The sequence below is a fragment of the Lupinus angustifolius genome, chromosome LG08 (assembly GCF_001865875.1).
Source record: "Lupinus angustifolius cultivar Tanjil chromosome LG08, LupAngTanjil_v1.0, whole genome shotgun sequence".
Lineage (NCBI taxonomy): Eukaryota > Viridiplantae > Streptophyta > Magnoliopsida > Fabales > Fabaceae > Lupinus > Lupinus angustifolius.
Genome location: NC_032016.1, coordinates 22942821 through 22970732, shown reverse-complemented (window position 1 = coordinate 22970732; position 27912 = coordinate 22942821). Strand labels below are relative to the sequence as shown.

At 30.9% G+C, this 27912-nt stretch overlaps 4 protein-coding genes and 1 non-coding gene across 11 annotated transcripts; 2 read left to right on the top strand and 3 right to left on the bottom strand.

The window, feature by feature from the left end:
- Positions 846-8475, bottom strand: LOC109353289 (transcription factor TGA2.2-like). 3 transcript variants are annotated; one of them, XM_019595502.1, is made up of 13 exons: positions 7941-8475; positions 7585-7733; positions 7344-7432; positions 6897-6979; positions 6392-6655; positions 5325-5369; positions 5094-5153; positions 4873-4950; positions 4677-4722; positions 3389-3660; positions 2937-3158; positions 1697-1839; positions 846-1166 (listed from the first exon to the last, which is right to left on the bottom strand). In XM_019595502.1, the coding sequence occupies exons 2-13, from the start codon at positions 7695-7697 to the stop codon at positions 1079-1081; spliced, it is 1503 nt and encodes a 500-aa protein (XP_019451047.1). In that variant the 5' UTR covers positions 7698-7733; positions 7941-8475; the 3' UTR covers positions 846-1078. The 3 variants fall into 3 exon arrangements, with proteins under 3 accessions (XP_019451047.1, XP_019451048.1, XP_019451049.1); XM_019595503.1 differs by having other exon boundaries at positions 6903-6979; positions 7941-8474; XM_019595504.1 differs by lacking the exon at positions 5325-5369.
- LOC109353474 (F-box/LRR-repeat protein At1g67190-like) lies at positions 12495-14478 on the bottom strand. 3 transcript variants are annotated; one of them, XM_019595764.1, is made up of 2 exons: positions 14331-14478; positions 12495-14052 (listed from the first exon to the last, which is right to left on the bottom strand). In XM_019595764.1, the coding sequence occupies exon 2, from the start codon at positions 13940-13942 to the stop codon at positions 12683-12685; it is 1260 nt and encodes a 419-aa protein (XP_019451309.1). In that variant the 5' UTR covers positions 13943-14052; positions 14331-14478; the 3' UTR covers positions 12495-12682. The 3 variants fall into 3 exon arrangements, with proteins under 3 accessions (XP_019451309.1, XP_019451310.1, XP_019451311.1); XM_019595765.1 differs by having other exon boundaries at positions 12495-14000; XM_019595766.1 differs by having other exon boundaries at positions 12741-12822; positions 12921-14478.
- TRNAI-AAU lies at positions 16382-16455 on the top strand. The gene has a single exon. It is a non-coding gene; the product is annotated as a tRNA-Ile (tRNA).
- Positions 16619-18388, bottom strand: LOC109354172. Of its 2 annotated transcripts, XM_019596516.1 has the most exons (6): positions 18096-18388; positions 17956-18006; positions 17747-17798; positions 17502-17560; positions 17036-17084; positions 16619-16734 (listed from the first exon to the last, which is right to left on the bottom strand). In XM_019596516.1, exons 1-6 carry the CDS (start codon positions 18195-18197, stop codon positions 16619-16621), a joined length of 429 nt encoding a protein of 142 aa, XP_019452061.1. In that variant the 5' UTR covers positions 18198-18388. The 2 variants fall into 2 exon arrangements, 1 of the variants encoding a protein (XP_019452061.1); XR_002108514.1 differs by lacking the exons at positions 16619-16734; positions 17036-17084; positions 17502-17560; positions 17956-18006 and having other exon boundaries at positions 17584-17798; positions 18096-18126.
- LOC109355260 (myb-related protein 2-like) lies at positions 23601-26232 on the top strand. 2 transcript variants are annotated; one of them, XM_019598316.1, is made up of 8 exons: positions 23604-23729; positions 23768-23789; positions 23886-24112; positions 24216-24292; positions 24934-24991; positions 25098-25176; positions 25260-25329; positions 25498-26232. In XM_019598316.1, exons 3-8 carry the CDS (start codon positions 23896-23898, stop codon positions 26170-26172), a joined length of 1176 nt encoding a protein of 391 aa, XP_019453861.1. In that variant the 5' UTR covers positions 23604-23729; positions 23768-23789; positions 23886-23895; the 3' UTR covers positions 26173-26232. The 2 variants fall into 2 exon arrangements, with proteins under 2 accessions (XP_019453860.1, XP_019453861.1); XM_019598315.1 differs by having other exon boundaries at positions 23601-23789; positions 25086-25176.

Genomic DNA, 27912 nt, shown 5'->3' with positions numbered 1-27912 from the left:
AATGACGACATAATTAATTAATGCAAGATATTTACTTAAATAACAAGAGAAAATATGATAATGTATATTTTTTATTACTTTTTAACTACTTGTATGCAGAAAGAGAACAATGAATAGGTAATAAGAGATAAAAATTAAATAACCGTAAATGATATCAAAATACGATTCGAAATGAGCCTAGATTATGAACCCTTTAGTTACTTATCAATGTGATGAGATAATTAATAAGTTAAATAAACGAGGTGAACCAAAAATGTAGAGAAGAAAATAGAGATGATATCCGCACACTCCAAATATGCTCGTCATAATTGAGGCCAAAATAAACATAATCTTCACTTCCAACGTAATTTGTTCTGGCATGCATGTACGTGTAAAGTAGTTCTTCAAGTACATATCATGCATGTCATTAATTTGTGTTTTGTAGAGTCCCTTTCCTAACACACGTACAACAATGCATGCACGAAGAATAGTAGAAGCACTCAATCCACTAAACTTGTAGAGGCAAAGCAAGGAACAAGATGGGAGGAAGTTAATATACATAGGCTATGTCAACATAAAAAAGAATATGTATCTTCCTTTATGTCACTCTTATCAATATTCCCTATCATATATTGTCCCATCTAATTTAATTAGACCAAAATCAAATATTCAACAACTTCAAATTAATAAAGATATTATAGAAAGTTATGTGATCAACTAGCTATTGGCGTTTAGGTAAAAGGTTTCTTAAAGATAATAAATAAATATAAAGATAATAAGTTGTAATAAAATAACTACCCTTGCTTATCTTTTCCCACATGTCACATTTATAAGATTGCCTATGCATCCCACACGTCACATTTATCTTTTCCATAACTCTAATCTTTTGTTAGCTAAAGTTGAAGTTTCCTCATCATGGACATGAAACTCGAAATCCATTTACAATAAAACATAAAGGCACAAGAAAATAAAAAGCAATATATACATATTCTTCTTGATGACGCTGACAACTTTTCTTTCTAATTAATCAGCCCAAATAAATCCACTCGCATCAGCAACTTTTCTGCTCATTAATTGGTTTTTAATAATTACACATATGTCAGAAACTCTGGAAATGATTCTGAGATGCTTGAACCATTTGCATGTCGGTGGTTGTTTGGCATGAGTTATCATCCCCCATTAAGGTCCTGTTTCAATACAACAAAGGAAATGGATATCACAATTTTATTTTTTATATTGACTTATTTATGGGTATGGAACAAATTTAGAAGTTGCACATATTTAAGTTATGTTCTTCAAACTTGTAAGCACATGGCAAAAGAAATCAAGACCATCAAATTAAAGGAAGATGTTGATATGAAATAGAAAAATCAATTCCTAAATAATTAATCTATTTTGAAAATAAAATTTGGTCGTTATCCCTTACTAATTTTAAACTATAAAAAACATTCTAATTATATAAAAATAGAGATTAATATAAAATGACGGCCCAGATGAGGCATCAACCTCTTAAAGATTCATATCTTATTAAATAGATTTTATAAGGAAGCAATAACCAAAACCCAAATAAGTAATAATATAGAAATTGACATCTAAACAAAAATTGATGTGACTAATTATTTATTTAATTTGTTTAAAAATGTATAATAGATGATATTGACATTTATTTACGTAAATAAAAAACAAAAAATGTAGAAGTTGTTGAATTATGTCTTACTCTCGTGGCCTTGATGTCCAAAGAGAACTGAGAGCACGAAGACGACTATAATATTCTCCGATCACAATAAAACACCTTGCAACTTGACGAATTGTTAATAATCGACATATTTGATGAAGGCTTTGTTGCCTCAAATTATCAGCCTTCAATTTAATAACAAACATGAATTATTGAGTGATTGAGATATATACATTTAATAAATTAAGCAACAAGCCGAGTTAACAAAACAATAAGTCAGAGAGAAAGATTATGATAATTGATTCATAGCTACTTCTATATAATATAAAGTGGGGGAAATCAAACCCAACTAACTACTATAAAATAATTAATATGGGTTGTCCATAATCCAGGAATGCATTACGTATAGCACCATGATTTCAAAGGGGTTGAAAGTTGAAACTGATAAGCTTGTCTTATTTATTAACTGGACGGTTTCTAATAGACTAAACAATTGTGTAAAATGGGAGTTTGGTTTTAAAATTATAATAAGTCTAGCTAGGGTTTATGATTAAAAATCCAGCTATCACTTTCTAAAACCAACTTGTGATTGAAACAATTTAAGATGGAAAAGCTTCATAAATATCTACAGTACTCCAAATTTTATGCGTAGCAAAATAATAAACAATATAATGCTTATCGTTATATACTTTAAATTGTCTTTTGATTTTTGAATAAATTTTTTAGATGTGTGTAGAAATAAAAAATAGATGAGATTGGTATAAGAATTGCGGGGCAAATCATGCATAGAACCAATGAAATGAACAAAAGAAACCGAATGGATAGAAGCTAACATTTCAGCTATTATTAATCATGTGTCATACAAAAAGTTTCAAGTCAAAAAATAAATAAAAATCACATTTCTAAGCTAATTTCTTAAACCAATTGCGATTTGAAAACTAAACTGACAGGTTGATAACGTTTGTACAATTCAAATCTAATTTTGACACAAACATATTCAATGCTCTTTCCCATGTCCTTAGTCAAATAGAAATTTGTTGCAAATGAACTTTGACACATAAGTCAACCTCTCCACAAATTTTTTATATATTAGTATATGCTCATTTATATAGTTATATTAATAATTTTAAAATTAAGTAACATATATAAATGAAAGTATAAAAAACTACAACAAATTAAGCACTTCAATATATAATATGACATTTTTTCATCAACCCAAGTTATTATTATTTTGTTTCTTTATATTTATATATGTGGATATAGATGTAAGATTTAAAATTACCTGACGTAGAAATCCTTCAAGGTTGGAAAGCTTGCCCATGGCCACCATCATCTGTTGAACACCGTCAACGACGGGGCCGCCGGCGATGGTTTCAACGAGAGACTGCTGCAGTTGTTCAAGGCCTTGAGATAGAGCTTCCTCCGCTTGGTGTGATGAATGCCTCAGTCCATACATTCCCATTATTTGCTGCTCCGCTAGTGGCTCCAATTGTTGTATCAACATCTATCACCCAAAACCATACATTATTAAATTAATAAAACAAACATTACATGTATCATATTCATTGCCAATATTTCCCTAGATCATAGGAACCCTTATTCATTTCATAACTACGTACATTTAACAAATATATATTATAATTACAATTAGAATATCTTAAATCAAAAGTACTTTATAATGAGATGTGTTTGGTACTATCAGTCCTGAACCATGTAATAATTTATATTTCTCACAGTGATGAGCTCGGAGGGTCTAAAACCACCAATCCAAAGGAAGCAACGTTCAGCTTGGGAGTTCCACATGCCATTAATAAGGTGAAATACATCTGTTTTTGCAACCATCCCCTTCAGCCGGAATATGTCATCATAATGAGAAAGATATCCATCCACCATGACTCTTAGCTCATTGTCCGATAGCGGCGCCTGCAGCCCGGCCCGGAGCTCCACCATCATCCGGTGGTCATCTTCTAACCATCTACCATACTCCATATCAAACATTGCAGCTCCTACAATAATATATACAACACAAAGTTCCACTTGTTACTAGTAGCTAATTATTAATAAATAATATTGCTATTGTATGATATGGTATTATTTTTTAGGCCAATATGAAATGATAAATATTTTTAGTATTAAGGTTAAACATTTGTGACTTGTGGTTTAATTTGGTATTATTTTTAATCTTAATGCTTACTGTTTTCCCTTTTCATCCCAAAGTGGAACCCAACTCCTCTCATGTACTCAATCCAATACTAAATTTTAAGAAGAAATAAAAATTATAATTTATTTTATTAAAAATGAATTAAAATCAAGATTGTTGGATTTTTATTTTTGCCACGTGTCAAGTTAAAACTTTTAAACTAGCGTTTATAATATATATATATATAAATATATTTTACAATTACTAGCCTTTATATTATAGAACATATACATATGTCTTGAGGAAATGATCGTTAGACTTTTGTATCTTTATTACATTTTAATATGGTAGCCCATCATATTTAAATAATGGTTGGTTATTTTTTATCTTGGCCTATTTTATTACACGATTCAAACGCGAAAAGTTAGGCCACAGATTTTGGTCAAATTCTGAGATTCTGCAGCTTATTCTAGATTTTGAAGGGGTTCTCAATATCAAAATCTGACTTTTTATTTTTAGATTTAAAAGATTTATATATCATAAAAAGAAGTGGTTACGTGCACAACATTTTTGGCACATTTTTTTTACAACTTTTTTTCGTGCACAACATAACAACAAGTAACATGTACTGACAAAGATTCTTATTTATTTGTTTCATGTTCCATTTTTTTTAAAAAGGCATGTTCCATTTTCTGAAGTACAAAAAAAAGTCAAAAGAATTAAAAGATTACCACTACAGAATGCTTCAAGCATGCATTATCCTAAGCTTTTCAATAATAATCATTTTTATAATATTCTTGCAAATTTTTATCTTTCCCTAGTTGAGGTATCAGAAATGAAGCTGCATTTAAATCAACACAAAAATACAACAGTTAAACTCACCAGAGCTTATATTTCCACCAGTGCCACCACAACCCAAGAACATGCCCTATTAAATAATACAACACAAATAATAACCATCAGAAGTTAAAAAGCAAAAAAAATAAAAAATAAAAAATAAAGAAAAGGAACTACACTATGAAAATAATGAACTATAGAAGCATATATTTATGTGTTTGTCTTATATATATATATATACCTGAGAACGTGCTCTTTGAAGGTCTTGTTCAAGTTGGTTAAGCTTTAATCTACTTGATTCTAGTTGCTGCACATAAGCCTGTTACAATATATAGAGAAGGATCAACCACATTTACACACTTTCTTTTCTTTAAGGTCTCACTTTTCAGTATAATATAGAAATAAACTATTCCTAATAAACTAACTATATTTGTATAGTAGAATATGTGATGGGACACACACCTTTTTCCTCAGACGGCTTTTCTTTGCTGCCTCTCTGTTCTGTGCTAAACGTCTCAGTGTCTGAAACAAAATAAAACACCAAAATCTTGGCTTAGCTCTTATGTATATGTAAAAATCATGGAACCAGAACACTTTGGAATATAATACATGATATATAATATATAGTATAGTACTATAGTGTAAGTATAAATAAATATTGGTTAAGTGTATGTGATATTCAAATTTCAAAACCTTTGCATCAAGTGGCTTCTCTGATATGGATCCAACTCCTTTCTTCTGCAATAGAAATAACCCAAAAGTTACTATTTTTATCTTAAAAAAGTGATTATTTCAGAGGGGAAAGGTTAGAAAGTAGAGGTAAACCCAAATTTTAAAGTACTCAACATAGTTTACAATAATGGACTAGAAAACCAGGAAAATGTAGCCATAATCAAAGAGGGAAATGTGAAAAAAAATGTTCAACATGGCTCAAATTCATATCCTAGCTTAGAGGAATGGAAGTTGTTAAAAGTAAAACTTAGAGATACTATAGTTTCAACCAAGAATGCCAGATAAAATGAATATTAGAGTGCTCACAGAATTTCTAGGAAGTTTTTCTGAATGCAAAGACCCCTTATTGGGCCATTTCTCTTGAAGAGGCATGCAATCATCAATGTGATGTGGATAACAAAAAGCATCATCATTCGCCATTGTTAATTTGGTGTGAGTAACTTGGGAGAAAGAAAAAACCAAGTGTTCTTGTTCTTCAGTGAAAGTGGGTGTAGGTCACTATTAACATTGATAAGTACTCTAAGACTTCTGCTATTTATAATGTGGATATAGATTTGACATACACCATGAGTATATTCCTTTTCACATGTTTATAAATTTATATACTCATTTTAGCTTTATTGGTATCTTGTTAGAGTCACATAAAAATTCACTGAGAAATTTAGTTGTACAAAAAATATGATTTGTACTGAAAAGATTCTCACTTTGTATTTTTGTTAGTCTTTTGTCACGTTACTCTCTATTTCTCTTTCTAATATTTCATGTCGGAAGTTCATCAGAAAATCATTCAGGAATCAGGAAGACTCTGTTGGTTTGATTTTCTGAGAGTTGTTGGGATCTGTGCTGTTCTTTAGTGAAGATATATACACAGAAGAAAGAGAAAAAGAGATAGAGAAAAAGGCCAAAACAGTAGTAATAGTTACATTAATTAATAAGGCTAAGTAGTTAGTGTTTTGGTCACATAGAAAGAGAGAACAGAACTGAGATAAATAGTGAAAACTGAAAAGAATAGTTGTTGCATTAAGAACCTTATCCTGTGTTGATTTGGCAGGTGATTGATTCAGTGATGGGCCTGTTCTTGAGGCATCAAATGGCATAAGCTCAGGTTGTTGTTGAAGTTGGTTTTGTTGTCTTTGCTGATCAAAAACCTGATGATGTTGATCTGAAGAAGATGCCTTTTTACTTATTGGAGATTCTGTGTCAAACTGTGGTGGTTCACTTGTTTTGCTTGAACAAAAAGTGTTCACTCCTGATCCTGAATCAGTGCTTTCTCCTCCTGACTTTGAACTTCCCTGTATTTCAATTAAGATGCCAAACACAAACAAAGTATTTCATTTTTACAAGTGTTTAGTCAAAGCCAATTATGAAATAATAGTGAACTTTTGAAAAGGAGGGATTGAAATTGAACCATGTACTTCTCAACAACAACAACAACAACAACAACAACAACAAAAGGTACTACTAGTACTATTAAAGCATCTTTATGTATATGAATTTATTGGTCAAAGATAGAGAAGTGAGTGAGAAAGAGACTAATACTCTAGGGGTTTGCTGAAATCTCATTGGCCATGATGGGAACATTTCTAGTGTAGCAGCAGGCCTGCCTGTGGATAAAGCTGCAAGAATCAACAAAGGAAAATCTTAGAAGATCAACCAAAAAATAAAGGGTTAAGGATTTTACAATTTATATCAAAAGATGGAGGAACCAAATATCTCTTTTTCAGCAGTTATGGAGAGAATCAGAAAGAAAATCATGCAAGGAAAGTCTGGTTTCCAATATTGTAACCCCATGCCATCCAAGTGTATGGCCTCAGAATCATTATGGTATTGGAAATGGTAACTTATCCTAACTCAGCAATCTTTAGACATATTCAAACCTCTCATCACCATTCTTCTTTCTATGCTTTTTTGGAAAGAGTTGGTTGTGCTTATGTAATGACAGAAAAAGGGTAAACCATGGAAAGGGAAATATGTACATACCTGCTTTGGCTTCATCATTTCTAGCCTTAATTCCTTGCAGAACCATTGCCTCTTCCAGCTCTCTAAAATCAAAATCAGACCCTTGATTCCTAAGAAACAAAGAAAAATAAATAAAAACATGAAATTAGAATAAAGCAAATTTGTAAAAATGAAGGAAAAAACATATATATAAGAATTGGAATTCAGTTATATATGATAGAAAAGTTTGAAGAATTTATATACAGAAGTTGTTAAAGAATACATTAAGCTTGATGTAGGAATATTAATCCCATGATGAAGAACTCCATAAGAGACATGGTGACTTGAAGTCCCTGACTCAGATAACTCCATTTGTCCTATTCTTTGGCTCTCCATGCAAGACTATTCAGATTTTTCTCATCTTCCCTGAAGCTGAAAATCCATGATTGTCATTTAGTAGAAACTCAATTCACAAGAAGAAAAAAAACTTGATTGCCAAAGTTGAAGAATATGATCAAAACTTACATGTATGTGCTTGCGACTATAATAGTTTTATATATAGTTATTGTAACACCCCAGTGTTACAGTTATAGGCATAAAATTCTATGTGTATGAAAATCAGAAAATTCATGTGTTTACCTCAGTTTTATTTGGAATTGTTAAGGAAAAAATGATCCTATATGGAAAGGTTCGCACAGCATAGAAAGATCAAAGCTTTCTTGTCAAAACAATATATAAGTTGCCACAACAAGAGGGTCAAGTCCTTTTCTCATATATGCTCCCTCTTTATAACTTTTATCTTTTTATGTAGTGTCTCTATCTCTCTCTTTTTCTCCTTCTTAAGGAAGAAACCTGATTGATAAGTTTGTTTGGCTTGCTTTATCACTGAACCAAGTACTAACTATTTCAGATTGAGGAACTCATTCTGTTGTGCTAGTGTGGTACCCTCAAATCTTGTCCTAATAACAATTTGCAAACTTGTCTCTGGCTCTATGAACTTTTGGACTTTGAAAGGGTCCTGAAATATAAGTTAAAAATGGATAAAGTACTAAAGAAATTTATCAAAATTTTAAGGGTAGGGTCCTCCAAGAAATCACTAGAATCACTGACTCCTACTCCACTCTCTCTCTCTTCTAACCGCCTATGTTTTCTTATTGGTTCTATCATAGGGGTATCCTCTTGGCTGCATGTACTTTTACAAGGAAAAAGTCATGCATATTTAGTTACCTATCAAAAGCAATGAATTTACCCCTTCACCCGTGGAAACGGTCGGTTCAATCAATAAATTTACTGACTCAGCAGTCAAATGGACTGATTCGATATAAATTTAATAAGTATGATAAATTTACCATAAAATCAAGATGAGACAAATTGTGTGTTTTCCTTATTAAGATGTCATAAAAGGATTAAAAGAGAAAGGTTATTTAGTCTTCATCTTTTTTATGCCTATGAGGTGATGAATTTCATATTTTTACATCTAAGGTCTAAGTGAGATCTTTTACACATCACAACATAAACTTGTGCCTCATACCCTTTCAACCAAAACATTAGACTAATATTCAATAAGCATATCCACTTTGTGTATTTAATCCCAGCTCTGAGATGGATTTGTTTGGTATTATTCCCTTTGTTGATAGGTCAACATCCATTCCCTATCATCACCTAAAACCATGCCACATTAAGATTCTTTTCTACTTATAGATGCATGTTTGTAAAACATTATACTAAACACGACAATCATGAATACTTGCAACTTAATTTCGTTTAAGTTTCTAATTGGTATCACAAAAATCCTTCATTAGATATGTAGTTTATGTTTTAGCTTAAACCTCATACATTGTATCTTAAGTCCATGGCCAACACTATTGAGGAACAGGTCTATTATCTAACTTATACTATATACCATATACTACATCTTATATGCAAATATAGAAGAAACATATAGAAAAAGAGGGATGATGGATCTACCTTGTAAAGAGGTAAAATTTAATATTATATATCTTGTGCTCATCTAATACCTTTTTTATATGTAATATGCCTCCTACTCCTACCAATTATTCCTTTATGATGCTAATGATTGGTCTTAAAAAAGTGGTTTACCTCAAAATATAAATACTTTATAGGACTAGGTCAATATGTTTTTAAGTATATAAACCATTGTTCCAAATATACCTTACATACATATGTTCTTCACATGGAAATGTTTTTGTGAAGATTTTAGACAACATATCATTCCACCAATCTAGCATAACCTTTAGCTGTAATTCTCTGAGCACAATTGTTTCCCTGTCTCTAGAGAGGTGATTGGTCTTCATCAAATTAATTCATGCCAGAAATAATTATTCCATTGTTGATTATGGATTATGTTATGTCATTACTTGTCGTCTAAGCAAGGAACTAAAAGTGTATTCATTAATATTTTAATGCACATGCTATAGTATTTTCATCAATAATGGTTTTTGGCACTTGGTGTGACCATTGCCTTTCATTCTTTAATAGGTGAATGGTCATTTGCTGATCAAACAAATATTATTATGTGAGTCTTCAAAAAAAATATTTTGATTAACTGAGAGGGTCTTCAAATAGACCATAGCTTTAATAAGCCAATTATTGGAAGTACCCCAGCACATATAATTTGGTATGTAATAAGTTTTGATGTTAAATTTATCATATTTGATAATATGAATGTATGAGAAGACTTCCTCCTTCAACAATAAACAAACATGAAAGCAATTGAATTTGATTAGTTCATTTCATTGAATTCAACAAAATTTGGGTCATATTCAATCCTCATAAATAAAATAAAAGACACACATTGATCTAGTGGTGTAAGACTCTGCGAGATCCTTAGAATGATCAAAAAGTCAAGAGTTTGATTCTAAAGAACACACTTGTTAGGAGGGGCAACCACGAATTCAAAAGGGATTACTTCCTTATCCGTAAGGTAAGAGAATATCATTGATAGTACAAAAAATAAAAATAAATAAATAACAAATTTGATACACAACATAAAGGCATGAACCATCCAATCTTTCGGGATGTCAGAAAAATCAACATAGAACCTATTACTCATCAGGTTTCATTAATATTTCATGTGAACAACTAAAATTATATATTAATGCAACTGTCATTTCTTTTTAATTCATTTTTGTTTAGTGGGCATCTCTAGCAGGTTGACGTTGACCCAATCATTTTTATTTCAATCTATCTAGATCACTTTCATCAAATAATAATAATAAATAAAAATAATAAATGAAGTAGTTCTGTAGCTGTATGGTATTCCATTTTTTGTTTGAAAATGGACAAAATTAAAATTTGTGAGAGGGTGAATAAATCTAAAGTATGAGCTTAATGTGCTACATGATCTCATATTGCCATTGGTTAAGCATATGCATATTTTTACTAATGTTTAATGAATTTAATATCTATACACCGATAGAGTTTTTTACACTGTCAGCACATCATTCACCCTTGATTTGTTAACTATTATTGACTCTCAAACAAAAGTAAAACAAATCAATGATTGATGATGTACTGACAATGTAAAAGACTCAGTATACAGATTTTAAAGTTATGTTTAATTACTACCAGTTAGTCTTTTGTTTTTAAGCTTCGGACAAGTACATAAAAAAGGAAAAAAAGTAACGAAAGAAAACAAAGTAATAATGTGAGACATGAAATGTGTGTGTGCCATTATTTAAATTTTAAGAAGATGCTACGATTTTTCTCATTCTCTTCTTGGGTGAGATTATTAGCTCTCATAAGTATATATGCATACTCCTTCTAACTAATTATCCTTTTAGTTTTTTTATTTTATAAAATTATGATTGGTTAATGAAGAGTTATTTCTTCTTTCATCTCTCCAATGTAGGAAGAGCCATAAATTATACCACTAAAATGATATATGAGTTATGAATATTAGAAAGACAAAACCTTAGCTAATTCTATTTTGGTTATCACTCTAAAAAATTGAGAGAAATTGTTGCAACAAAGTTTTATTTCACTTTACAAGCATATGAGATAGAGAGAAATCATTGCATCATAAAGTTTTATTTCACTTTACAAGCACATGGGATATTCGTAATTTCGTATAGGCCAAAAATAAATAATAATTCATATTTATTGCATACATTTACTTTTTTTTTTTTACTTATGAGAGCTTTACTCTAAAAGTCGGTGAGTGGACAGAAGTAAAGAGTAACAATTCATATGTATTAGCATTACATATATCTACCTCTTTAACTTACAGAGATTCACTAGAAAATAAAATTTTATTTTACTTTGCAATCATGTCACTTATCCATAGACCAAAAATAAACATTCATTATACATATATTCATTATTAGATGTGACAATTTGGCTACCAAATCAGATTTGGGCTGAGACCAAGACTAATTTGCAAATCTCTTAAGTACCCAACGGATCTATGAGTATCCAAGAATTTAAAAAATATTAAAAAACAATTGCAAACTTATTCAACGGTATGTCATTCTTATAATCATACATGTCATTATACAGGAGAAAAAAATAATAATTAAGCGTTCACAATACATAATTCAATGTATAAGTACACACCTTTAAATTGTTAAATAAACACAACTTCTTTTACTCAGACATATAAGAAAATCGAAGTTAATACTTCAACATTATAATGGAGAACAATTTGATCATTAACATCATTACTTAATAACACAGCACCATAGCAATATAGAGTGGACCAGTGGAGCAACACAACTGTCCATGAAGCTGCAAAGAAATGCACAAAGCACCCAAGAGAAGGAAAGACAACCAAAACATGTCCTAGGAATAAAATGGGTAAAGTTGACCAATTCATCCAAGAACAGTATAATGTGTGATTAACAGGGCCAACAGATATCAAAATATTAAAACAAAGCATGCAAAAAGCAAGTTCAGGGTAATACAAGCATGCACAACTTGACCAATTCACATAATAAAATAGATTTACATAGAAGAGAAACACAATTCTGAAATTCAAAGGTTATGGTTACCATTGAAAGCCTCTCCAATGCCGGTATTCGGTATTCACCATTAAAACTCCTCTCTTCCCTCAAAAGTAAATCCATAGCAATGGTAATGAAAGAGGCTTTTTTTATAAATTGAAGATTATCAAAGCGCATCTAACAGTGCAAAATTTATGGATTGATTAATCACCTTTGCCTTTGCGAACACATTATCGAAGTACTAAACATCTACCATCATTGAAGGTCAGTCACAAATTTTAAATAAAGATTGCAACCAATTAATAAGTTAAAGGTGGTGCATAAACTCTTCGATTCTGTAAGTTACCTGCAATTGCAAATATCCCTAGACAATTAGACTTAAAAGAAGAAACTGACTATTAACAAGGTATTAACAGAATCCTATTCATACTTAAAATGTGGATCTACATTTGTGTATATCCTCATCAGCTCAACCACGGATGTTGTAAAATTGGCTAACATTTGGCATTCTTCATCAGTCTTAGCCTCTGAAACAACCCCATGAATGACCAACTTCTTGAGATCGGGGCATCGCTTAAGCAGCCCCTCAACCCAGTGAGAGAAAAGCTCATTGATCACAGTCCAACCAAGCTCTAAGACAACAACATTCTCCAGACAGGAAGAGCCTTGTAAACCATAGTGCAGCACTCCATCTCTTACATCATAACTTAATGATAAATGGCTCAGGTGAGGAAAGCAAGTGGCAATTGTTTCTAAATCTACAACCTCATCCTCATCGTCAAACATCACATCCCAAAGCCGAAGCTTCTTTAAATTCGACGATCTTGAAATCATCTGGTAGAATTTCGGCCATATAATTGTGAAGTTGCTGATATCCACAATCTCAAGATTCTCAATTGTCTCACCAATATCAAGATGTATAACACTAACATCGTCAATCTTGAAATGCTTCAAGGTACCCTTGCCAATGAGTTCAAAAACCTCAAGTGCACAATCTTTCAAGTACAAACATTCAATACCATCAGCCTCCAATATTAACTTTTCCAAACTGATTGCTTCTACATATACTCTCTTCAGAGTTGAACTACTCAATTCAACCGTCACCTGTGCATCAGACATTGCAATCTCTGGATTGACAAGTTCCAAAGCTTCAATCTTTGGACATGCAGACACCAAAAGATGCAGATCCAATGCTGAGATACTGACATAACTCAAGGAAAGATATTTCAAACAAGGGAATCTCTGATAATTAGGCTCAACCCCAGCAATGGAATTATGAGCTAGGTCTAGTATTTCCAGCTTGTGTCTGCCACATATTTCAAGAATGTTAACATTAGGTATAGTCTTTACATTATAAAACAACTGCCTCAAGCTTTCCCTGGTGTACATTAGCCAAGCAATAACGGTTGAGGCCGAGAATTCACCCACATCTTCCATCAAAATGGAGAGGGCCTGCAACCCTGATGTCTGAAAAATGGTTTGTGTGATCAAAATCTCGATGCGGGTAGTTGTCATATCGCGGTAAATAGGCCAATCTTTGGAACTGAAGGAGAGGGTATCGAGGTGTTTACAGCACGCGTGCCTCCATTTGCGGCAGGTTGCAGAGGCTATGATTACATCGCGGGCAGCACTTAGGTGGGATAGTATGTTCCCAATGACTTCAACAGGAAGCTGGTCCATCAAACAATTTTGCAACTTGCAGAGCTTCTCACAAACAATATATCAACTATGTTGTGTGCTTTTGTTGCCAAGCAAGAATAAGGACGAAAAAAGTGTTTTTTTCCTAAGCCCTTCAATTCAAGAGTGAAATTGAAGATGCAAAACAATAGCAGAAGCTTCAATGAATGCTTGTCACATAAGCAATTCAATTCAAATGACCAACATCATCAATTTATTTTATCACTCAAACTAAAGTAAGATAAAATTAAAGCAGGTAAAAATGGGAATTGGGAAATTAGAATCAGAATTGAAACTAAATAATTTAAAAAAAACAACTAAAAACGATGATTTTGTTAGGAGAAAGAGAGAAAATGGTAAAATTGAGATGGAGAGAGAAATGGATTGTTACCTGAAGAGTGAAAAAGAGAGGATGAAGGGGTGGATGTGTTGAGAATGAGATGGTTGGTTATGGAAAGAGAAGAAAGGAAAGCGAAACGTAAGGAGAAAGATCCGTGGCTAACCTAAGACTAGTACTAGGTATTGAGCTACAATTGAAAGAGAACACAACATAATCAGCATTGACTTCTGTGTCATATGTAAAACCAAAATTATACTTGTTTTTTTTGTTTTTTGTTGTTTTTTTATAAGAGATGGTATTCCTTGTGAGAAACAATCTTTTAGACCAACAAGATTTTTCTTAATTGGCATAAAATTTCATTAGATCTGTGAGATAATTAAAAGATTAATGATTTTATTCATGTGGGTGATAATTATTGGGAGAAATAATTATGTGTCTGAAAAAGATTTGTTCCTTAGCCAAAAAATAAAAAGAAATCCTTAACTAAAAGGTGAAAGGAAATCCTTAATTAAAAGGTGAAAAGAAATCCTTGATAGTACTAAAAAAAATCCCTCCAAATATTATTATCCTATGTTATCACAAAATTTAATATTTGATCCTTGAGGTAAATTGATGTGTCCCTCAAGTGTTATTAACATTTTGTTAGGGTGTGTTTTTCCCTTCCCATTATTTTAAGAGTTTAAGATTTAAGTATGTTATTCATCATTGAGAGTCAATAGATTAATGTATGAATGATAGATGATTTGCTGACAGTTTAAAAATCATTTACATTGTGAGTATATACATATTGAATCTTTATTTTAATGATATAAAAAAGAAATCAAAATTAAAAAATGAATCTTAAAATTTGAATAAGTTTATTCAAATTTTAAAAGTGAATCTTAAAAATTTAAATGGTTTAATGTAAGAAATATCATAAGATGTTATTTAAGCCTTAAGGAAATTGATGTTAGAAATTTAAGTTTAATGTTTCTTCAAATGTTAGAAGTATAAATTTTGAAGAAAATATTCTTAAGGTTCTATATCTAATATTCTTAAGATTCTTACAATTTTGTCATATAAGTATTTCAATCACTTAAACTAAACTTAGAAATATTTAAATATATTGGTGATGTTGCATTCCTAATGTCAAATAATAATTGAATAGAATATGTGTGTCAAAATTAATTATATATTAGATTGAGAAGCAAAAATATTAATTTTTTGGGAAATTAAGGGGCTAATTGATATCTCCTTACGTCAGCTTATAGCTTTTAAGCTACTTTTTTATGTATACTACAATTATTCGCCATGGGAGGTAATTTCTTGGATTTTGGGAACATGTACAATATGATATGAGTGTACAATATAATAATTGTTCTAGAGAAATCAAATATCACATTTGAAATTATTTCTACTGTCTTTTAAGCTACTTTGCATAGTAGCTTTCTAAAATTAACAGTAAAAGAAATAAATTGGCAAAATTAATTACTCTTATTGTAGGCTATGGTGTTGTCAAATGGTAGTAGTATCAAACAATTAGTTTTAGTTATTGCAGTTGTGTTGTTTACTATTGGTGCGCCTTTTCATTTTATGGTATGTTTGTATTTAGTGTAGAGTTGATATTATTTTCTTATGATCCAAAACTATTTGTAAAGAAGGTGAACCAATTCCATGTAGTTTCATTGAATGTTTAATGTCACATACTCACATTAATAATGTTTTCATAGTTGGTGTTGGTGTCTCTATGCATTCTGATTCATTGACTTTGAAAAAAAACACAGCATCTGGCTTCAACTTCAACACTGCATCCATGTCTATGGCTAAACTAATGTTGGAGATGTGGTTCCATTTTTTGTCAACAAAGTAGGACCCTTCAATAATCCCAGGACTCTCTCCCTACAATCTATACAATTTCTCATGTTTTATCCAATATATGTTGAATGGTTTATAATTACTTTATATATAAATGCATTGTTTCAGTGAGATATATATGATTTACCATTCTGCCATCCAGGTAAAACTCACTCTTAGATTTAAGAAAGCTATTAGCTGCAACTTTTACAATGGAAACCTAGTCGTACAAGTAACTATATTTTGTGATCAGGATTATATTTCAACATGGCCCATTAGCTCAGTTGGTTAGAGCGTCGTGCTAATAACGCGAAGGTCGCAGGTTCGAGACCTGCATGGGCCAAAATTTATTTTTTTGAGCATATTTTTATTTATAATGGAGCACTAGAGCTGAAGTGAGTAACTTAGTTTACACAAGAAAAAGGAAACTCTCAACTCCACAGCATGAATGAATGATCATAGAGGGAATACAAGATTTTTATGTATGCATTATATATATATATATGTTAGATAGTAGAGGATGTTCTTGACTTCTGAATCTCATCGTCCTCTGAAGGAGGTGATGACATTGCTGCATGATAAGACGAGGAAACAAGTTGTGCTAATGCAGGAACAACGCCACCTGCAGTTATTCCAAAAGCATAGTTATCAACTAAGCAACAAAGCAAAATACATAAATGTAAGAAAGGTTAATTAGCACTTCTAAACATTGAAAACGTGAACAAAAGGAGTATGACCAAGAAACTTTTACTTTTGAACATAAGTTCTTGTAAATGTAAGATCTTTTTTTTAGAAAAAGATATGGGTAATTCTTTATTTGTGGAACTTACCCTACCGAGTTAGGCATATATAGCTCAATGTTAAACTCACAATAAAGACCATATAACATAAAGCCAAGCAAAATAACACATCCAAAAATTCACCTGCCAGTCCTGCACAGGCTGAAGAGATCAATACTAACACTAGTGGTGTCTGAAATTCATCAGAAACAGGTTTCAGCCAGTATGGTCGTAATAATTTTCATGGAAAAGGATGAAAGTGCCCTAAGAATATTTCTGCTTCATAATATGAGTAAAAGACTTTTGAATGCCTGTGAACTCATGTTCAGATACTCCATTTTGCAAAAAATATCCCATATTAACAAGTTGAAAAAGGCCATATATTAGTTAGAAAAAAGTACAGAATGTTTCTCACCTTACATAATAAACACATTTAACTTCTTTTTTTAAGGCACTAGTGCATTACGAATTATACACAATATATAGAATGACTGCAACCTCAATGGTACAAATTCCTCAATTAAACCAATAATATTAAACTGTAAAGTGATATGTTAAGCAGGAGAACTGCAGAGTGCGAAAAAAGGTACGGAAGGCACGACAAACTTACACCAACAAGAAAATGCAACCACATTGGTCCTTTTACCCATCTATGGACAACTCGCATAACTGCATTACATTAGTGCGAGACACGATTTAAGACATAGTTTGTAACAATATATCATATCCTTGTTATGGGATAATAGTTGTGGTTAGCAGTATGGCAACCTAATGGTGAGAGATATCATATGTGCACATATTTATTTATCAGCATATATGCACAAAAATAAAGGCATAAGTAAAAAAAATACAAACCTTGGTTGAATCCATAAAATGCACTTGTAGTGCCACCAACGCCAGAACCAATCTGCATGAAATTAAAACCCCTCAGATAGCAATCAAAAGCTCTCAAAACCCATATAAAAAATCAAATAAATTCGTTGTTTATAGCAATATTTGTTCCATAGCTGAATAACGAAACATCAAAATCAACAAAAAGACTGAATTTTGAGAAGAAAATTGACCATAGAAAAGCTAACCCTGATGGAAGGGGGAATGGTCCAGTTACTGGCTTCCTGCAGAAAATTGTAATTGGAAATATGAAAGTGAAAAGTAGTAATTGGAAATAGAGAGAAATGGTGGAAGGATGGAAATTGGGAAATACCATTTGCTTAGAAAGGGGTCCCGCACAGTGAAAGCAACAAATGTTTTGTTTATTACTGTTGCTGCTGCCAATGGATCTGTTACTGAGGTTAGGGACTTTCATGTTTTTTGCTGTGTAAACCAGGAAGGTATTCTGATAATATTAAAATTTAGTATTGATACTATCACTTAATCTTTATCTATTACTATTACTATTTTTTCATCAAAGATCTTTATCTATTCATCCACTTATATTAAATTCCCTTTGTCATCTATGCTTTGAGCAGTATGTTTTTTGGTGATAGATTTTCTCTTCAGTTTGATCTCAGTTTTGTATGGTGGGGGACTTTTGTTGTTTTTCTTTTCCACTTAGTTAGAGGCTTAGCACTTTGGTTTGTTTTTATCTTTCTATTTTTGGCTCTTTTTTTGTTGAAGGAGTGTTGTGATGATCTCTTCATCTCTCGGTTTTAATTGCTTTTTTAGTTATTATGTTTTGGAAGGGTCATTTGAGAATGATGTTCTCAAGCTCCAAATAATTTGTTCAATAATAACACCAGAAACCACACTACTATCACAATTCACAGCTATCACCTATTATCATTTCATTTTAATATTGTTTGATATCTTTGAATCATTATTAGTTACTACTTTTTTCTTCTGGCAGTGAAGGGGTAGTAGCAACCTAGCTTAACCTAGGACTATCACTTGTGGGGAATATAATCCATCATTTTATATGGAATTTTAATTTATTCTTCTCTGTAGGGTATATTTGCATATATATCATGATAAAACAATAGCGAGTTTCAAATATAAAAATGGAATTAGGTTATTAAACTAAATGTGAATATCTTCAGAAGTGAAGAATTAATGGGTTGCATAAAAAAATTAAGATTGGAACTGATAAACAAGTAGAAAAGGTAGTTGAACTAGAGTTATCCAATAAAAGTGAGAACTAAACAACATTGAGTTGGACCAGTATTCTAATGTCAACCAGGTCACTTCTAAGAACAATTATGGGAAGAAAAGTTGAATGGAACTTTATATACATCTAACTAAAAACATAAACAACTAAACATAGCAATTCTCAGAAATGATAACAATACTATTAAATCAAAGTATATGATACTAATAATCATAATGAATTTTGAAAGGCATCTTATTACATTAAGTACCTGAAAAGATAGGTGGGGAAGTGAGAACCCATTTTTTGTGGCTTTCCAGGAAAAAGAATAACCTAAATTCTTTGCTTGAGAATATTAATTATGGGCTTTAGTCTGAGTTAAGATTCTCATATTCTCACTCCAAAGAATCTTTGAAACTTTCCTTTTCACTACTTTTATTTTCCTTCTCCATGTGAGGAATATCATTCCGTGGTCATTTCTTAACTTTGCATTTCAACCAACACCATCATGTTTGCTCCACCGAACCACAACTAGCTAGTAACCATTCCAATAAATAATTTCTGCATCATGATTGAGTGATTGACCATGTATACATGCAACATTGATATTTTAAAAAAATCGTAAAATAATTAAAAATATATATAGAAAAATGTATTTAAAAAGTATTGAAATATCATATATGATATATATCAGATATTGTTATGATAATCATTCTGAAGTATCGATATTCCATAATTGGCTGTATACAACTTTTCACATGTGCCCTTTCAATTCTCATTTAATGTTTCTTCTTGCACTCAAAAGTAGATCTATCATTCAATCTATGTTACTATTACATCTGTAAAAAAGAAAGGAAAATGTAAGTACAACAGAGAACAAAAATCTATGTCCTATGTCACAGGTGGGACACCCACCATATTAGAGGGTAAAGATTTGGATACTCCTAACAAAAGATAAGTAATCTATTGTTTTCAACAACGAGAAAAAAGGTAGATAAGTAGTAAGGGCAATTTGGCAGCATGCAAAAGGGTGAGAGCAAATTTATTATATAGTGTGTGAAAAAATTATACATAGTTATCACATCATTCATTTGAATTAATTTTTTTTAAAGAATTAATAATGATTAAATATTAATAATGAATAATACAATAATAATATATAATTTATATATTATTAGTGTATACATTTTTTTCGTGAGTATATATAATGGTTTTGCTTATGACATCTTTAATGCCTCATTCTTTATCAACATTCCATTTTGTCATTCATATTTAGATCAAGGAAATTACAAAAATATTTGTTATCATATAACTTGTATTACTTAAAAAAGATGTAGATGTCAATAACTTGTCTCTCGACATGGTTTACAATTGAATATCGTAGTTTCGATCTTAACAAAAAATACATGGTTGTTATTATATTATAGTGATATTATGATCATAATATAAAATACTTAAATTGTGCTAACTAAGCTCTTATTAGAAAACTTTAATTAATGAATTTAATATATATATATATATACTTGTAAAAACTTTTTATATTGTTAGTCAATTATAATCACTTAATATATGAATAATAGGTTTATTAAATACCAACAATGTATTGGTCTAGTAATATAATTTCTTACTAAATTACTAAGATAAACAAAATATTAAAAGTTCAATTCCTGTAAGTAATGTTTATTGAGAAAACATTCATAAACTCAAAAAAGATTAATTACTTATTCAAAATGACGGGTAAGTTATCACACAAGAAAATTAGATGAAGAGAGCTAATATATTAAAGTCTTAATTAATTGGTATAGTTAACCATGCATCACATTATAATCCACCAGTCAATAGATTGCATTAAAAAATGAGGTTAGTCTTTATTGACACCGCCAAACAGAACCTTCAATTTCCACAGTCAACGATCATATAAAACTAAACCACCAACTGTTAGAAGCCACCAAGACAAATAAACACAAAAGGTTATTTCTCATTATAGTTCTCCAATAATTTACACCATTGTCTTTACATGACAACATCAAATTCAAAATATTTCACATGCATTTATTTTTTTCCAATGCAACCAAATGTCAAATTAACTGTTCAGTGAAATGATAAGGGATGTTTTGTTTGTTTTCTGTTACTATTACCAGTTAGTTTTTTATTTACTAACAGTACAAAATTATTATCGTGTTTTCAATGTTTTGTAAACCAGAAACAAAGTCAGAAAATGTGACATTTTTTTAGATATTGATTAAAACATATCAATTGGAAATGAAAAAAGAAAAAGAAAACAACTCAAATGTGCTCTAGTCTCTCATGCATGATTTGGAGAATTTGCCAGGTGGTGATATTAAGTCCGTGTAAGGGAGCAAATTCGATATCAAAATTAAAAAAAAGGATCAAATCAATCTCTTGCCAAATTTATTCCAACCCACATGCAAGAAAACTACTTAGGAACTCAACTTTAACTTTATCCAAAGTCTCTATGAGATTCTTCTGGCTGCATTAAATATTCTCAAAAAATCAGAATCAAGAACAAGAAGTGATGTGAAGATACTCTTCAAGGAATCTTTTGTCTATTTATTTTTATGGTTTCTATAAGTTGTTTATAAAAATGTTTGTCTAATTTAGCACCTAATAAATGGGGTATCAGAATATCAGATACGGTTTATAATCAATACCCTCTACTTCTGTTTATGTCTGATCACAAAATGACAAGTGGTTTGGTCGTTTATGAGTTATATAACATTTATCAAATTTATTCCAAATTAGCTTTTAATCTTTGAAATGTTATGGAATTTAATCACCTACTATTTGTGCTACACCACTTGCTCTTAATTGTACTACTGCATATTTGATATTTCAAATTGAATAATGCAGAATTGCATGCAGTTGACACATGCATCGTTATGGAATGCATGGTTTTAATAAAACTGAATCAGATTCCACTACATTTTTTAATTATTTTTTATAGTGGTTTAACCAGGTATCTTCATGCAGTTAGAGCTCCTATTTGGCCTAATCTACCATGCATAATAATTCCTTAATTGGCCAATAATCACTCAATTTTTGTTTCACCAGTTTCATAGTATATCAGTCGTAACTCTAAATACATGGTTCTATCATTATGAGCCACATAGGTGTAACACTATCACATAAGCCCTTAGTTGCCATAAGCTACCTCAAATAGTTTGTCAAATACTAGTTTATAAACCCATGAGTTAAATAAGTTCATTTACTAAACAAATAATTTATTTTTGGTCAAATAAACTAATTGAAATTGACTTATAAGTTACTAGTTAGTGAAAAGTGAAACTTGATGATGGATAAAAATTACTAAACAGAAAATTGAAAAGCTGGTTACATAAGGAAAAATATGTACCAATTCACACGATAGAATCTACTGCATTAACCAAGGTTCAAGTCAAGGGCAAAGGCAAGTGGTCTTATTCTGTAGTACTGCATTTAACCAAATATATTGTAAGAATGGAAACAAGTACAACTCTTGCTTTCACTTTTTTATTTATAGGATTCTAGAGGATGGGACCTTAATTTTTTGTGCCTAAAGAAAGAATGAAAATTTCAATCGGTGGGGGCTGAATAAGTTCCAAACTTATTGAAGGAGACAAAAAAGAATTATTCTTATTCTATTCCTTACCTCCAAACAGTTCCATGCAAGCATCTCCCTTCAAAAAAATTCTACCTTTTCCTGTATTTCAAGGTGCTTTAGTCAATAGATTATATTGTACAAGTTCATGATGCATTACCAATTAAGAAGTTCTTTTTGTTGTTTATGTTAGCATACTTTAACTTACATAACATTTAGCCAAATTAACCATATATTATGCTATTATTCAAGAACTATGTATGTAGAGGACTAATAAAATTATCACAAATTCAAACTGAGAAACAAAGATATTTAATTTGTTTAGTACCTCTAACTTCTAAGAATCTTCCTTTAAAACAAACAAAGAATAAAGGATGGGCTTTGGCAGTTCCAAGTAGAGAAGAATATTAGATTCCACAGAACCAAGTCAGGGAGAAAAGAAAATTCCTCTTTCAAATTTGGGAATATGATTCTCACTTTTGCCAAGCAAAAGAATAAGTATGCACATTTGGTTAAAATTTACAGGATCAGTTCTGGAACCTAATGCAGTTAGGAACTTGATAGCATAACATTTCTTTTTTGTATTAATTTTAGTTTTATATACAGAAATTGGTCAAATTTTTGAACAGCTGTAAGAAAGAAGTACACAAAAATCTATTTTTTAAAGGAAGTTGTATTGCATAGGAACTCAAATGGAATGTTTATATAACAATACCTTCTCATAATATAAAGTGGACCTAAAAAAAGTCCACAACCACAAAAATTATTACATAATCTAAGACTAATAGTTCCAATAAGATCTTCATCAGTAATTTATAATAAACTAATTTAATTTAAATCATTAATATATTATTAACGATCATGATTTAGTTAGATCTATTGATCCTTGACCATATAATAATTTTTATCTGACCTCAATCCAAGTGAGGAAAAGTAGCAAAAGAATAGTATCTTTTCCAGCTCATCACACATTAAGGATTAAGTTCAGTTTTCCATTGGTTAAATCAAAGATTCCATGCATTACTAGTTCCCCCTACCTGATCTCAGTTATAAATACCTCTGAGAAATAGCATGCTTTGTGCTGAAGTGTGGAGAAACAAGACAAGCATAAGAAGTTGTCATAAGTTCAGTTATTTAATACTATCAGGACTAGTGATAATACTTGAAAATAAAAGCATTATTGAGTTTCCACCTGTCATAGAAATAGAAGCATTCAGGTAAAAGCTGGTCTTCAACACAGAGTATTAAGTAGTTAGATTTTGCTTGTTATGGTGCTTATTTGCTTAATATATAATAAGTTGTGGCTTTTGCAGGTGAAATATAATGTACCATCTTCACCAACATCAAGGAAAGAATACAAATTCTTCTTCATCTAGAATGACAATCCCTTCTTCTGATAGACATATGTTCCTTCAAACAGGAAATGGTTCTGTTGATTCTGGACTTGTACTCTCAACTGATGCTAAGCCTAGATTGAAATGGACACCAGATCTTCATGCTAGGTTTATAGAAGCAGTTCATCAGTTAGGTGGACCTGATAGTGAGTATATAATATGCACATCAACTTGTGGATCATCAAATCTTTAGGAAGATAGGATTTTGAGTTATTCACTAATGCTAATTAACTACAATTTCTGATGCAGAAGCAACTCCAAAAACAGTGATGAAACTCATGGGAATTCCAGGGCTTACCTTATATCATCTGAAGAGTCATCTTCAGGTAAAAATCATTACTCATCTGTATAACAACCCCTTTTTTACAATATTCCTATCATTTTACGTGTGTTATTTACATTACATACATTATTCCGTCAACTCCTGAAAACAACCTCTTCACTTGTGATCGGCCTCGTCGATGGGCTGCATTTTTTTTACATTATTTCAGCATTTCTTGCAAGCCAAATGAAATTCATTGTCATAATTTCCCCCCTAAAGTTGAGATTTATAAATATAATCTTAACTAAAAAATAGGATACTAATTGAAGTTTTTTTCAATGGTATTGTGAATGTTTCAGTCTAAGACTCTCATACCATATGAATCAGAAGGATGTTTCACATTAAGAAAGCTATGTACAAAACATGATCTTTATCTTCCTTCTACATATTGGATTATATTCCAAAAAACTACTTCATATGAATCATGAAATCACTTGTCTTCAAGTTTACAGGCCCTGTGTATAATATGCTTTTGCTAAATTATATAGCATATAGCTGCTAAGTTTTCTTGGTTAATGGTATAAAGCTGCTATGTTATTGTGTAAAGCAAAATGAAAATCATATATATTGTGCACAAAGCTATGGAGAACCATTATAACTTGACTTGTATGGTGCAATTACTGAACATCTCCTTTTCAACTCCAGAAGTATAGATTGAGCAAGAATATGCATGGACAAAGCAACAATGTGACACACAAAATCAGTAAGAGAACAAACTCTTCCACTATAAATGTCTAGTATAGTTTTATGAACAGAACCACCAAAAGTTTTGTTTATCAACAAGTTTATCTTACTAGCCACAAATCCAGGTGCAGAAACGGGAGAAAGACACTTTGAGAATAATGGAACTCATATGAACAATTTAGACCTTGCACCTAAGGCTAACAAGTAAGAAAGTTCACATGCTTCTTCAGTATAAACATTCTATCACTTAAGATCTTATATATTAACATTAATTTCACTGGTGCTAGAGATTTGCACATAAGTGAGGCACTTCAGATGCAGATAGAGGTGCAGAGAAGACTAAATGAACAACTTGAGGTGTGTGATACCAACTTACCATGCATGCATTTTATTATCCCATCAATTAAACCACTGATGCAAACAACTGAAAACTCTAAAGTTTTCTTATAATCTAATCAACCTTAAACTTCTTGTATCATATTTGATGCACACAAAACATTATTGATCTATAAACTGTTGGTCCAGGTACAAAGACACTTGCAACTCCGCATAGAGTCTCAAGGAAAATACCTACAAGCAGTGCTAGAAAAAGCTCAAGAAACACTTGGTAGACAGAGTTTAGGAATAGTAGGAATTGAAGCTGCTAAAGTACAACTTTCTGAGCTTGTGTCCAAAGTATCCTCTCAGAGTCTGAACTCAGCATTTTCAGAACTGGAGGAATTACAAGGATTTAACCCTCATGATAAACAAACTAACCCACCAACTGATTATTCCATAGAAAGTTGCCTCACATCCTGTGAGGGATCACAAAAGGATCAGCAAGATATGAACTTAAGACCCTTCAATGGCCATAACAAATCTGAGTTCAATTGGTGTACTGATCAAGTGAAAAATAACAACTTTCTTGCCTCATTGAGCAAGAATCTAGAAAGAAGAAACTTTGTTGTGGAAAGAAGTCCTGGCAACTTATCTATGAGCATTGGAGTTGAAGGAGAAAAAGAAAATGGTGAATACAAACAAAGAAACTTAAACTCCATTAGAACAGAACCAGTGAAACTAGTGGCTGATGAGAAAGTTTCACAGGATTATAGATTGTCTTCTTACTTTGCATCAGCAAGATTGGACCTAAACAAGGGTGAAGATAATGAGCCTGCAACAAATTGTAAACAGCTAGACTTGAATGGATTCAGTTGGAGCTGAGAGAGAATGAACATATATGGAAAATACAGCAAACATGACCAATCTAAACCAGGAACAGTGTATGATTACACTATATCTAGAAGCTGCTCTTTCTGTTAGCTCAAATTGCCACTAAAAATAGTGATAATGATCAAATTATAAGCTTTCATTATAATGGATATAGCTATAGCCATGTGTCATTTTATTCTATGCTTATACATGCTCATTCTTATCTAAAGTAAGTTTAAGACATGCAAGGCTCATACATTTTGACATGTAAATTATAGTAACATGCATTGTGCTTGTGTTTGTGCCCCCAACTTCAACTCTAACAAAGAATGAGAAAAAATCTGAACTGATAATATGCCTGAAATTATTGCATAAAAACTCTTCTAGAAGTAAAAATGTCTACAAGTTTGCTTAAACTTCCGAGTTTGACTGTTATGAGGGTTCAAATTTAGCTGCAGCATAAGGACATAATGTGTAAATACATCTTTTAAGTGTTCATCAATTTGTGAAGCCTAATCTAATCCTAGTGAGCCTTTATATATGCATTGAAATAATTCTTTAAAGTATAGGATAAAATTATGAAAGTAAAATAAATTTTAATTAAGTAATATTTTAAAATTTCAATTTAAGTTATGTTATGTGATATTTTTTAAGGTGTTAATTGATATTGTTTTACTTTTCTCAATTTCACAGAAGATAAAGTTTTATCATAGTTTTGATTTTTTTTAAAATTAAAATTAATTTTTCCCTGTTTCGTAAACTCTTAAACGTTAGTAAATTTAGATTAAATTGACTCATATTTTTAATTTCACTTTTATATCAATCATGTCTAAGCTCAAAAAGAATAATTGATCAAATTAGACAATCATTGAAGAATAATTGGACAATTAAAATATTTCGTTGTTATGGGGAAACCAAGAAATACGCTAACGCTCTAGCTAATATAGATTGTTCAGCAGCCAAGTTTGAATTTGAATTTTAGATTGCTGATCTCATGAGTTCGGTCCATTTATTTTAATTCAAATTATTAGAGTCAATGTGTATTCTTTTTCGGACCTTGGACCCATTACTCACAAAAAAATAATTTATTTTTTAAGTTGACAATTCAATGAATATGATAGAAATAAATAAAACATTAATAACATACTTTAAGTTAGATATTAGTGTTAAACAATTTTAAATAAAAAATCAAATCAAATTTAGGAAATCATTATTAAATAATTTAATAAATTTGAAATATAAAAACTAGAAAAACAATTTTAATTAATTTTATTCAAGTCAAAAATAAAATATTTTCTGATTTAAAGAATAATATAAATGTATGTATTGAGAAAGTAGATTAAAAAATGGTACTGTTGATGTTCCCGACTCGGATAAGATTATCTCTAATGTGCAATGATACTTGTGGGAAACAAAAAAAAATTAAAAAATAGTACACATAATTTATGATGAGTACATTATAAAAGGTATATTCGATCGAGTTTTTATTTATAATTTATTAAATTATAATTGTCCATTATAACTAGTTGAAAGGTAAGATAGTTCAAGACATCTAATGTAATTTTTATAGATTTTGAAAGGTAAAATTACTAAGAGAATTATTGAAAATTAGTGTCATTTTGTAAATGTTATTTCAAACAATTTTCTTATTCAAACAAATATTATTCATAAAAATCAAATCATTAATATTTTAATAATTCTAAAAATCTAATAAAGTTGTTACACACTATTGAATTAACACATTGTTGGTAG